Consider the following 13,998-nt stretch of genomic DNA (forward strand, 5'->3'; position numbering starts at 1 on the left):
TCTATGGACGAGCGAGTCAGACCAGCCACGGGATGGAGGAGGAGCACCTTGCTCCTGGCTACTTCTGCTTTACTGACTGGGCCCCCACAATTAATCAGTCATATTAACGGGGATCCCATTATATGGGGAGCATCATGCCTTACATTTACTACCAGTAAAGCACAGAAGTAACTAACGTGGTCTCTGCTCTCCAGAGCTTAGCTGCATAAATATGACAAACCCCCAGGCTCTGTATTGAGCGCTGCTGGAGATCAGGGCAGGGAGAGGTCGTCCTGCATTGGGGTCTTGGGAAAGCTCCGTGGAGGAAATGAGACTTGCACTAAGTCTTAAAGGACCCCCACCCACCCTCCCTGTGCTCCAGGTTTCCTCAGACGGGGAGGCAGAACTTCTGTTTTTCTACAGAAACAACCCTTCCTATTCTTTTTAAAAATATATATATATTTTTATTGATTTCAGAGAAGGAGAGAGAGATAGAAACATCAATAATGAAAGAGAATCACTGATTGGCTGCCTCCTGCATGCCCCCCACTGGGGATCGGGCATGTGCCCTGACCGGGAATGAACTGTGACCTCCTGGTTCATAGGTTGACACTCAACCGCTGAGCCACACCAGTCAGGCAACCTTTCTTACTCTTTAAGGTGAAACTCAAAATATTCTCCCAATATATCTTTTAGGCACTGATCCCTCACCCCCACAACAACACAGCTGCTTATATTTTTATCATAAAACAATTCATTTTATCTGCAACATTGTTAGTTGTTTACGTCTGTGCGTCCCCCCAACGCTGGGTGGTACATTTCCTAGCCAAGTCTGCAGATGAAGTGACAGATAAGGCAGTGTCCCCAGATTCAGGGAGATTGGATCCATCTAGGAGGGTTATAAGGTCACAAAGGAAGAAGTCACTTCTGCCTGGAGGAAAGGAGGTGGATTAGCACAGTCTTCCAAGAAGAAGTGGTGCTGAGGAGGAGACTCCTGAACACACAGTGCGTGCCTATTGTATGACCTGGGACAACACTGCTGGTGGGACACGGCACTTGGGCATAAATAGTTCTATAGGGGCTGTGTTAGGGGAGGGCGGGGTCACAGGGTCAGAAGTGAGCAAAGGCTCCTGTTCTCCACGGTAGCTCGTGGAGTCCTGAGTAAACTGCAGGGGTTGGAAGAGATGAGTGTGTACCAAGGAGACAGGCCTCAGGCTGCTCCCCTGAAGGCTGACCTGGCTCGCTGTCGATCTGCGTCAGCACGTCCTCAATGGAGTCCCCGTCGCTCCTCAAGCTCTCGGGATCAGGTGGGGTGTAGCCATGGCAGCGACACCAGTGAGCAATGTGCTTGGTTTTCAGGGGCGTCAGGTGGTGAAATCTTGGGTTCTTCTCCAGTATTTCTTGTAAGACCTTTCGCATTGTCATTGCTCTTTGCCACTTAAAAAAATTATTTTTGAATTATAACCAAATTCTTCAACTTAGTAGTGTTCAAACAAATCACCCAATTGTAAATCACCCTGCTAACTTGTTAGAACCATTTTTTTCTAAAGAAAACAATCTGATTGTGTTAATCCTCAATTTAAAAAAAGGGGGAAAGAACTTTTACCTAGTGCTTATAAAATAAAATGGCTCTCCTCAGTGTAAGTTGGCCTACAAGGCGTTTCACCTGGTCTCAACCTATTACCTCCCACGTCCTCTCCTCCAACCTCCCCCAAACCCTTTGCAATGACCTTCTCATAGCTCCCAAGCATGCCTTTGTACACCCTGTTTCCTCATAACCCCACTGTCTGGCATAGTAGCTGCCGCACTGGAGGTACTCAATAAACACTTGATTGAATTTTAATATACTGAAATTCATTAAAGAATTTTGTAAAAGTGTCTACCAATGCAAAAAAAGAAAATGGACCTTTTAAAGGCTAGCTACAAGTCTTAAAGAACAAGCTATGTAACTGAGGAAAAGATTCTATCACCAAATATTAACAAAATATGCTTCACATTTTATCACTGGTCCATAAGACAAGGCTTATGGAAGCGGCCAGAATGCACACGGTAGACATGGGTTACCTCGGCAGCTCTTCTCTTTCCGATGTTCCAGCCATAATACTGCTGCACAGACTTGGCAGAAAAACAGCTGGCATCTTCACCTAGAAGGCACAGATCCAGCAAACTCTGAATAAAACCATGATTTAATTCAAGTCTTATTTGTTGGAAGCAGGTCCCAAAGTTTCTTTAGACTTCCTCACTGAAGTATGTTCCTTACCGGGCAAGTTCAGATGTTCTCCTTAAGAGAAGGCATCTCATTTGTGCGCACTCAAAACAGCACCCTTCTTTGGTAGAGAAAGGTAATCCACTGGCTGAAGCTATTAAAATAAGTGGAAATAAAACTCCTCCAGGAGCCAGACGACCTGAGACCTGGCTCTGGCCGTGCCCTTAACTTCGTGGGCGGGGGACCTGACGTCACCTCTCTGGGCTCCAGTTTTCTCATCTGGAGGACGAGATTGCTGGGAAAGAAGGTTCTGAACCGCCTTCCAGCTCTAATACCCTGAGGCATTTGTACCTAAATTTTTAAAAAAAGATTTTTGAGTGATTTTTTCTGCTGGGCTAGGAACATGTTATTGAAAGTATTCTTTGAACTGCCTCAAAATGACCCCTTAAACTTCAACCAAGGAAAAAAGATACTTCCTTTGTTATTACCGTTGGGAGTAAAATGAGCAGGGCAGTCTGTACTCGGCCTACCATTCTCATACTTGCATGAATATAGTACGATCATGTGCTCCATCCCTTCCCTCTAAGTGTTCAGGGTGATCTTGCCCAATATCACAGGCAGCCTGTCTTCAGAAGAGGCTGCTACTGTCAGAACACCTATGCTGAGAAGCCAGCTTCAGTCTGGCCAACAACGGCAGCAACAGGGCAGACAATCATGCATTTCGCAGCACGCGACAGTGAGTGGAGGAGGGAGGATGAGAGGCCTTGAGGTCATACAGAACTGGGGCTGTAGCCTACTTCACCACCCACAGCTAGTGACCTTCTGCAGTTACTTAATTTTACTATCCTTGATTTTCTCATCTGTAAACAGAGATGACATCCCACAAGAGACTGATTAAATAAGACAGTAAATGCAATGAGCCTGCAGAGTCTGGCACACTGTAGGCAAATGTTAATTTCTTTCCTTATAAATAAATATTAAAAACGAATGCAGCTTTAATGATATACATAACACATTAATGATTTATATACAAAAAATGTGAAAAATTCCTTTTGCAGGTCAAACACTAAAGACAATAAAAGACTAACTAGTTGACCAAGATACTATGAATTCTAAAACTCTGTAAATGAGCTATAGCTGTAGCCAAACCTCTAAGATAACCACTGCAGTATGAATTACAGTACAAGTGATTAAGTTGACTCAATATTCCAAGTAGTTCACAGCTTTTAAAAAATGCACCCATATATTTAGTATAAGTGTCTTACTTTTTGCAGTGATTAATGGGATCTTCTTTACTACTGCCGTTAAGAGTTGCTGGATAGTCTCTAAATGGTCTATCCTGAGAAGGAGAAAAGAAAATTGAGGTTGTAAATGCATATAACAGTTTCTAGCCATATATACACATAAATTTATATACTTATTCCCCCTTTCTGAGGGAGTTAAAACTTTAATTATACAGGCAATCTTTCCTTCCATAGACACCCTTCTTTATAAAAGGAGATCATTCTATGCTTATAAAGAAAACATCAAATTAAATAAACAAATGAGACCCCAGGAATGGCAAATTATGCAAATAGTAGACATTATTTTACTTATATTTGTAAATAGCCACAGAACCTTTTTGCATGGTGACTGCCATTAGAGCAGAAAATCCTGTAATAAAAATGCCTATCTTAGTGTTATTCCAGTTCACAAGCTGTCTACTATTGTGTGAAAACGGCTAATTTTCTACTGTCCCCAGTAGCCTGAGATACATCAAAATATGTGGTCAGAGATGGTCACCAATTTGGAAACTGGAAAATCATATGAATTTTTTTTGGTTTGTTTGTTAATCCTCACCTGAGGATATATTTTTCATTGATTTTTTAGGGGGGGGGGGGGGGGAGAGGGAAGAGAAACATCGATGTGAGAGACACATCGATTGGTTGCCTCTTCCCCCACATGCCCCAACCAGGGCCAGGGACCAAACCTGCCAAACCCAGGTACGTGCCCTTGACACAGAATCGACTCTTTGGTGCATGGGCTGATGCTCCAACCACTGACCAACACCGGCCAGGGCATGAAGTGTTTTTAGAAGCAATGAGTGCGTATGGCCCATAAAAGGCAGCTGTTTAGGCAGGTACGTGGGTACTTGGACAAAAAATGTGTACACACCTGAGTAATTACATCATGTGCAAAGTATATACATGCTGGCAAGCTCGCTGGAGGGAGGTCTGTAATTCCACCTGAGGCTCCGGAGACAACAGGTAAGGTGATGCCTCAGGCCCATCAATGTGTAAAATGGAGACTCGGAGGCTGTGCATCAATACTTGATCACCACACGGACAGGTCTCCACCCGGCAAGGGGCTTAATAATACACACCCACAACTCTACACACACTCAACTGTCCCAGGCATGGTTTTTTAAATGTTTCAGAAAAACATCCAGAGCACAACTCCCTTAGCAAGGACGGAAATAATTACTTAATAGCATAGTTCCCCAGCTCAGAACTCTCTTCTGTTTTCACTGCTGTCTGACCCTCCTGAGTGAGGCAGCTTGGCCCAGGAGTTTCTGGTTCAGTCTTCACTACAAGGGAAGAGCAACAAAGAGAGAGCTGTTAGGGAACAATGATGGAAGGACACGTGCAGGCAGAAACAAAAGCCCTTCGTGGAAACCCAGTGAGGGAAGTGCCGCAGCAGCTGCGGTAGGGACACGGCGGGGGCCTGAGATGGCGCCTGTCATCACAGTCAGCAGACAAGGGGAGAACTGTTAGCTTGGGTCTCGTGGGTCTGTCGCTACTGTCCCCTTAGTCCGGCATGCTCCTGACTCTCCACAGCTACAAAGGCTTCACTCTTTTAAAATCCAGGTGACAATCCATGTCCATACAAAGTCCTATCCCCCTCCACACCCACCAACCCTGATCAGACATCCTAGACCAGGGGTGGGCAACCCCTGGCACGTGTGCCAAACATGGCATGCCATTAACTTTGGCTGGCACGTGAAACCCTCTCTTATAATCTTCCATTTACAATTTTTTCTTAATATCGACTTTTTTATTTTTCAGATAAATTCAGTGTAGGTGCATCTTAGATAATTAAATAATTTTACATAACAAGTTATCTTAAAGACCATAGACATGGATTGACAAGAGAGGGGAAGAGCAATTTCTATGCCTCTGCCTTAACTCTCCCTGCCTTCCTAGATCCGACCAGTGTTTTGGTTTCATCCACATACGCTTTGTTCTCAGTGATGAATTTTGTTAAGTCTCGTAATAGGAGTAGCCTGACGGATGAAAGCAGTAGCTCGTGCGTATCTCTGAAGGTCACGAAATATAAACCTGATGTAAAATCTCTGTCATCAGTGATGCAGCAGCAAAAGTCCCACTGATAATATGAAATGGAGTCATAAAGTTTTCTGTCGGACTATCAGTGTACATGTATACATTAAAAAATAAATGTATTTTTCATTATCATATACTGTTTTTGTTGCTCGAATGAATTTTATTATTTCTTCAAGGTTCTTCACATATGTACACCTTAAGAGATATCAAGTAGGCGTAACATGTTCTCAAAAAATTAGGGTTGGCACGCAGAAGAATTTTGAGTCAGAGATTTTGCTGGTTTTGGCACGCACTCACAAAAAGGTTGCCCACCCCTGTCCTGGACTGAAATATTCCAGAATCCACTTATCCTGCATTTATCACTCACTACTTACTATCTATCTCAGTCAACTCTCTTCAACATGATTACACGTTCTTGAAGGGCAGAAATGATGCTACATCTCTATGCTTCCCTCAATATCAAGTCTGTATGTAAACAGTAAGCATTTTTGAGGTGGCTGATCCACAGATGCTGAAAAATATTTGGGTTGTAGACCCAAGGGACTCATTAATGTCTTGCATAAAACCTGAGGGCAGATATACTGTGAGAAACTACATACCTTTTGTAACAGCTGCTGGAGCAGAGCTGGGGACAACTGCAGTGGGGGCGGCAACCGGCAGGATGGTCGGTGATTTGTTGGCAGAAAACGACTGAACCACTAAAGGCAAGAAAGGGCAGGGGAGGATATAAGAAATATAGGAATTATTGTATAATGAGGATGATCTAACAGATGAGAGCCCAATTTAGACTAATAGCACTAGACAATCACAGTGCAACTGAAATGAAGGTCCTTTTTAATAGTGATCTTGACAAGGCAGGCTGTTTACTATTAGTACTAGGGTAACTGAGTCATATCCATCAACTGTGGAAATGGGGGTTTGTCATTAAGAAAATAAAAATCCATTTATGAAGTCTCATAAATGCTTACAGTGCTCCTCCTCTATTCAGCTTTAGAAATGGGCAGCTATTAGAAGCCACGGGCCACCTGGGTTGTACGGTCAATCCTAGAGTTGGTGCTCTAGAACAGCAGCGCCAGTCGGTGGTCCGCGGATCACTGGTGGTCCGCGAGGTCCGAAAGGTTCGTGACTGCTGCTGTAGAGCTCAAGGTGCCAGGGAGCATGTGACAGCCAAAGGCAGGCTGTGCAAGGGGGAGCAGTCACCACCTGACAGAATATGGACTTCCCCCACGACAGACCTGGAGACAACCACAGGACAGCCCTGCTGAAGGACTTACCTTTATTCACGGGCATCAGTATAGTCTGCACACCTCCAGATGTATTTACACTGAGTGGTTTGAGCTGGCTGGGGATGGTCAGGACCGCCTGCTGGGGATTGGATTGACTGGAGTGAATCTTTAGCAATCCTAAAATAAGTTGGAAGACAGGGCCAAGCTGAAGATCAGATGCTTCCTTGAAGTTCCTGCCCTCGTGAGCATTTATATTTTCTCACAAGAGGAAGTTCTTAGGACACTCATCCTTTTCAATAAACAACGAGCTGAAAGCATGAGGCCATGGATGTGACAGATTTCACAATGAAACAATGGTGTGATGATAATGATTTATTTTTACCTCACAATCACAAATATAGAAATTTTTGGAAAAGCAGAATAGAAAAGAAAAAGTCACCTAAAGTTCTATTACAAAGACAACCAGTATTGAACATTTTGAGAGTTCTTTTCCATGCTTGTTTTCTATGACAATTTATTTTGTATATAGCTGAAATACGTACAAATCTGGACATAAAATTATTTTGATTTAGATAACTGCCATTTTTCTGCCATTAAAAATCTTCTCTGACTCCTGACTGCCTAGAGAATGTTTTCAAAATTAGTTTCAAAGCATTCAGAGTCCATTTTCATCTGGTCCCAACTGACCTGCACCCCTCATACCATCCCTGTGTGTTAATACTTTACTCTGTCTACTCGCTGTCCCTTACAAGCGACTATCTCTGTGCAGCCTCTATTTGTCAAACACCAGAGATTCTCAACTTGGCATTTTAGAAAGGGTCATCCTCCCCCACTTTCCTTTAAAGGTTGTTTCCACATTCCCATTTCCACTACAGAACTGTGCTAGGCATTCAGAGGGCCAGTAAAATACGAAGGGCATTGCTGTGAGAGAGCACAACAGGTACAACACAAACCCCTGTTATAATGTCATTACTTAAAACAGCATCAGCAGAGAAACCAAGATGGCGGCATAGGTAAGCACCGGAAATTGCTGCCTCGCACAACTACTTCAAAAATACAACTAAAAGACAAAACGGACATCATCCAGAACCACAGGAAGGCTGGCTGAGTGGAAATTCTACAACTAGAAGGAAAGAGAAAAGCATACTGAGACTCAGAGGAGGTGCGGAAGTGAAGTGCAGAGGTACGGAGGTGCACTTGGAAAGGGCTGGCAACTGAGGACATGGTTGTCTTTTTTCAATCGGGAGAGAGTCTCAAGCTCCCGACTGCTCTGAACTCCAGTTCCAGGTGAGTCTCTGGGGACCCAGACTCACACGGGGAGAATCTGGACTGTCTGGCATCGATCGGAACTCCAGGGCGGCTTTCTCTCAGAAGTGCTTGCAGCAACTACCGGGACACTGAGACTCGGGGCCTCTTAGGGTAGGTCTGAGGATCAGCCATAGCTGCTTGCTCCGCCCTGTTGATCCCCTGAGACCCCGCCCCACACAAGCTGCGGCAGAGGCTTTTGCATATCAAAGGCCTGGCCCTTTGCAATCTGAAAATTACCTAACAAACTGCAGCTGGGTCAGAGAGACCCAGAACTTCCAAAAGAAGGCCCAAGGGCCCACAGCAGCTTGCATTGCTTCACAGCTGGGCCTCATCTGGGCACCTCCAAACCCCATACAAAGAGGAATCTGCAGATCTCTTCATAGCTCCTGCTGGGTAGCCTCAGGCAGAGGCTAAATTAGTACCTCCTTAGAGATCCAAGAGCCAGTGTACCCAGTGGTCAGAGTGGGACCATCCAGATTACAACTCCTCAGATCCATAAGAGACACACTCAGGGGGCAGACTCAGTGAGCACCAAAGCCCCACTGAAGCAAGTCTTGCCCCAGAAGGGTGTCTCCAGCACAGAAGTTCTCCCACTGCAGACACAGCTGATTCTCACAGCCAACTGGTCTGGAGGTCAATTCCTCCCAGTGATACCTACAACAATCAGGGCTTAACTACAACAAGACTGTGCACAAAGCCCACAAGGGGGTGCACCAAGAGTGTCCACCTCAGGTAATTGGGGAGGCTGAGCCACTGGGGCCTATAGGACACCTAGCACACAAAGCCACTCTATCAACACAGGGAATCATAAAAAATGCGGAGACAAAGAAACAGGTCACAAATGACAGAAATGGAGGAAAGCAAACTACTGGATATAAAGTTCAAAACCACACTTTTAAGGTTTTTCAAGAATTTTCTAGAAACCGCCGATAAACTTAATGAGACCCTCAAGAAATCTAGTGAGACCCTCGAGGTTGTGATAAAGGACCAACTAGAAATTAAGCATACACTGACTGAAATAAAGAATATTATACAGACTCCCAACAGCAGACCAGAGGATCGCAAGAATCAAGTGAAAGATCTGAAATACAAAGAAGCAAAAAACACCCAACCGGAAAAACAAAAAGAAAAAAGAATCCAAAAATATGAAGATAGTGTAAGGAGCCTCTGGGACAACTTCAAGCGTACCAACATCCGAACTATGGGGGTGCCAGAAGAAGAGAGAGAACAAGATATTGAAAACCTATTTGAAGAAATAATGACAGAAAACTTCCCCTACCTGGTGAAAGAAATAGACTTACAAGTCCAGGAAGCGCAGAGAACCCCAAACAAAAGGAATCCAAAGAGGACCACATCAAGACACATCATAATTAAAATGCCAAGAGCAAAAGACAAAGAGAGAATCTTAAAAGCAGCAAGAGAAAAACAGTCAATTACCTACAAGGGAGTACCCATACGACTGTCAGCTGATTTCTCAACAGAAACTTTGCAGGCCAGAAGGGAGTGGCAAGAAATATTCAAAGTGATGAATACCAAGAACCTACAACCAAGATTACTTTATCCAGCAAAGCTATCATTCAGAATTGAAGGTCAGATAAAGAACTTCACAGATAAGGAAAAGCTAAAGGAGTTCATCACCACCAAACCAGTATTATATGAAATGCTGAAAGGTATCCTTTAAGAAGAGGAAGAAGAAGAAAAAGGTAAAGATACAAATTATGAACAACAAATACACATCTATCAACAAGTGAATCTAAAAATCAAGTGAATAAATAATCTGATGAACAGAATAAACTGGTGATTATAATAGAATCAGGGGCATAGAAAGGGAGTAGACTGACTATTCTTGGGGGGAAAAGGGGTGTGGGGAGTGCGGGAAGAGACTGGACAAAAATCGTATACCTATGGATGAGGACAGTGGGAGTGGTAAGGGCAGAGGATGGGGTGGGAACCAGGTGGAGGGGAGCTATGGGGGGAAAAAGAGGAACAACTGTAATAATCTGAACAATAAAGATTTAATTAAAAAAAAACAACAGCATCAGCAGGTAAAGATACTTTAGCGAGTGGAAAGCAGTTGCTTTAAGGAAAGGAATACCTTAAGTACTTTCTAGAAGAAAGCCTTAAATAAAAAAAGAAAATCTTTTTTTGCAATAGATGAATGTTAAACCAATCGTTACAAGTACTTCTTGAGACATGCCACCGGAGAGTAAAACAATGACTTGATATTTTCATTTTATAAAAAAATACATTTTTATTTCAGAGAGAGAAGAGATTGATCTACAATCGAGGCATGTGCTCTGACCAGGAATCGAACCATGACCTCCTGGTTCATGTGTTGACGCTCAACCACTGAGCAACACCAGCCAGGCTATTTTCATGTTTTTTAAATTCTTTTTTATTAAAATATTCCATGCTTATCAGTTGAAAATAAAAAGTGCTAACACGCTTATAACTAAAAATAGTCATCCTTTGCTCCACCTCCCTAGCATTGTCTAGTTCCTCAGTAGCATACAATATACATATATATTTTTTAACTGATTTTTTTACAGAGAGGAAGGAAGAGGGATAGTTAGAAACATCGATGAAAGAGAAACATCAATCAGCTGCCTCCTGCATACCTCCTACTGGGATGTGCCCGCAACCAAGGTACATGCCCTTGACCGGAATTGAATCTGGGACCTTTCAGTCCGCAGGCCGACACTCTATCCACTGAGCCAAATAAGTTAGGGCAGCATCCACTTTTTTTAAAAATATATTTTTTATTGATTTCAGAGAGGAAGGAATGAGGAGAGATAGAAACATCAAAGATGAGAGATTCATTGATCGGCTGCCTGCTGCATGTCCCCCACTGGGGATCGAGACTGCAACCCAGGCATGTGGCCTTGACTGGAATTGAACCCAGGACCCTTCAGTCCGCAGGCCGATGCTCTATCCACCGAGCCACACCAGCCAGGGCAGTAGCACCCACTTTTAACCCTTTTGGTCATTTCTTTTTTTTTTTTTTTTTTAATATATTTTATTGATTTTTTACAGAGAGAGGAAGGGAGAGAGATAGAGAGTTAGAAACATCGATGAGAGAGAAACACTGATCAGCTGCCTCCTGCACATCTCCCACTGGGGATGTGCCTGCAACCCAGGTACATGCCCTTGACTGGAATCGAACCCAGGACCCTTCAGTCCGCAGGCCGACGCTCCATCCACTGAGCCAAACCGGTTTCGGCAGTTTCTTTTAATATTTATTTCAGTATTTCTTAAAAGAATGTGTATATTGTAGGTCTTGATTCATTTTGATGTAACATTTTAATGTTACATACTGACTATTAAGACTTAAGCACATTAAGGTACTTATTCCCTTTCTTTCTTAATACTCAAATATTATTCTCTATCGATGCAAAGAATACCACGATACTATGATTCCATTTTATTTTCTGGGCTTAATAATTTCCTCCTTATTTGTTTAATTCTCTTTTAACATCTAAGTCTTCACTTCTTCAAGATTGCTGCAAACCATCCTTTAATACAGTTCTCCACATAGTCAAATCTAAATAATTTACAGTCCCGTTTTATAAGAGATGTCCTTCCTGGAGCTCACTGATCTGCTCCAATTCGGATGTTGCTTTCTAGGCCTGCAGCAAAGCTCTCATCCTGGGGATATCCTCCACCGTTACTCTGGAGTCCCCTTTGCCTTCATGTTGGATTCTGTTTTCTTCCTCTATTTTGGTCTACAACTCCTCACTCTGATAAAACTTGTATTTTAGTCATGTCTTCAGACAGGGTTCATAGGACATACACTGGCAACCCTCACACTCAGTATTGTTTGGGCTGACTACAGAATTCTAAACTGTAAGTAATTTCCCCCTAGAATTTTGAAAGGTTGTATTCTAGCTTCTGGCATTGCTACTGAAAAGCCAATGATATGTAATTTCTGAACTTTTCTTTGTCTGACAGCTCTTAGGATCTTCTCTTTGTCCCTGGTGTTGTGATTTCATGAACAAATTGTGCCTTGACGTGAGCCATCTTTCATTCATTGTGACTTTTGAACCTGGAAGTTCGTGCCCTTCAATTCTGGGCTAAATTGTTTCATTTTTCGGATCATTTCCTTCCCACTATTTTCTCTTTTCTTTCTGGAACTCCTTTTAGTCTAATGTTGCCGGGTTTCCCTGGTACATCATTGACTTTTCTTTCTTAGTGCCTACTTCTTGGTCCGTCCCCTGCTTCCACTTTGGGCCCCATAGTTTAGTCTAAAGGCTGCAGCCAGTGATCCTGTTAAAAGATAAGGCAGATCATGTTACCCTTTAGCTTAAAACCCATCAGTGGCTTCCCTTGGAGTAAAAATCAAAGTTCTTAGAATGAGCTACAGAGGCCCTAGAGATTTGGCCCCATCACCCTGACTTCATCTCTAGTGCTCTTTCCCTTGCCCACTCTGCTCCAGTCCCACTGGTGACTGACCTGTTCAAACTAGTTTATAACGCACACAAAATGTCATTAAAAACTTACTGGTCAGTAGGAAATACTTTGATTCTGTTATGAAAATATTATTCAGAAAGTTTCATCACAGCATCTTATGAAACTAGAACTTAAAAGCAGGAAGACTTCATTTACTGCATGCTTAAAAACTTAGTCAGAAAAGGGGAGGGCATTCATTCTTATAGTATCTACTCTGGTTCTGACACGTGCCTCCAAACAGTTAGTAAAGCAGAGCACTCCTTATACTAGATAGAACTTGATCACTTTCAACTGGGAGGTGGAAGTCACGGATAAACCGATCAGCCTTAATCTTCTGGTCTCCTCTAACGACCCCAAAGCAAACAAGACATGGGGCTTGGTTTAGAGTCATGTACAGAATGTAGTGATGACAATGATTATAATAAGAACAACAATATCCTCAATCTTTTATCCAAAGGGATTAAGGTGTGTGTGTGCGTTTATGCACTTTCAAGTGATACTCAGTTTTTTCTGTTTATCAGTGCCAATTGGTACACTGTTATCAATCTACAATAAGACATTAATCTGTTATATTACTATGGAAATTAAGAGTGTTTAGAAACTTTTACAACAGTTTGACGTTGCTGTGACATTTTTATAGTATTTTAGAAAAGCATCTGGATTAGATTGTAGAAAAAAACAGAACTGATCTCTCTCAAGTCTGAGACAATGCTGCAAATTACATCAGCCCCTGGCATCTAGGACAACACGATGCAATAAAATACATTAATATTTCTTCATCAAAATACAAATATCCATATTAAGTAGTATAAATAGCATATCAATGGAGGTTAGATTTCACCCTAAAATTAGTTATGAAAGTAAAAAACAAACCTTTGGTTTTCACAGCTTTTTGGATTTTAGAATTGTGGATAAGGAAATGTGGATTAACAACAATGCTGACACTGAAAATGATAATAGCAGCAATTATTTATATACTAGAGGCCAGGTGCATGACATTTGTGCACGTGGGGGCGTGGGGGGTCTCTCAGCCTGGCCTGTACCCTTTTGCAGTCCGGGAGCCCTCGGGGGATTCTGACTGACAGAAGTAAGCCGTCAGTTGGACATCCTTAGCGCTGCTGCAGAGCTTGTGGCTGAGTGGTGCTCCCCCTGTGGGAGCGCACTGACCACCAGGGGGCAGCTCCTGCATTGAACGTCTGCCCCCCTGGTGGTCAGTGCACATCATCGTGACCAGTCTATTTGCATATTACCCTTTTATTACATAGGACTAGCTCAGGGGTGGGCAAACTTTTTGACTTGAGGGCCACAATGGGTTCTTAAACTGGACCGGAGGGCCGGAACAAAAGCATGGATGGAGTGTTTGTGTGAACTAATATAAATTCAAAGTAAACATCATTACATAAAAGGGTACGGTCTTTTTTTTTTTAGTTTTATTCATTTCAAACGGGCCGGATCCGGCCCGCGGGCCGTAGTTTGCCCACGGCTGGACTAGCTACTACATGCCAGACATGCA

At 42.9% G+C, this 13,998-nt stretch overlaps 1 protein-coding gene across 11 annotated transcripts in view; it reads right to left on the reverse strand.

Moving 5' to 3' along the window:
* Positions 1-13,998, reverse strand: part of YEATS2 (YEATS domain containing 2) — a 73,578-nt gene that overhangs the window by 6,000 nt on the left and 53,580 nt on the right. For 9 of the 11 annotated variants that reach the window (XM_023750631.1, XM_023750630.1, XM_023750627.1 and 6 more), the window contains 6 exons: positions 6,780-6,908; positions 6,105-6,203; positions 4,649-4,751; positions 3,451-3,524; positions 2,044-2,123; positions 1,215-1,416 (listed from right to left, as the gene is read on the reverse strand). In XM_023750631.1, coding sequence (XP_023606399.1) covers positions 1,215-1,416; positions 2,044-2,123; positions 3,451-3,524; positions 4,649-4,751; positions 6,105-6,203; positions 6,780-6,908 — 687 coding nt within the window. The remainder of the gene's footprint in view (positions 1-1,214; positions 1,417-2,043; positions 2,124-3,450; positions 3,525-4,648; positions 4,752-6,104; positions 6,204-6,779; positions 6,909-13,998) is intronic. The other 2 variants (XR_002828240.1, XR_002828241.1) reach the window with 1 other exon arrangement.

This window comes from Myotis lucifugus, unplaced genomic scaffold (genome assembly GCF_000147115.1).
Source record: "Myotis lucifugus unplaced genomic scaffold, Myoluc2.0 scaffold_14, whole genome shotgun sequence".
Taxonomy (NCBI): Eukaryota; Metazoa; Chordata; class Mammalia; order Chiroptera; family Vespertilionidae; genus Myotis; species Myotis lucifugus.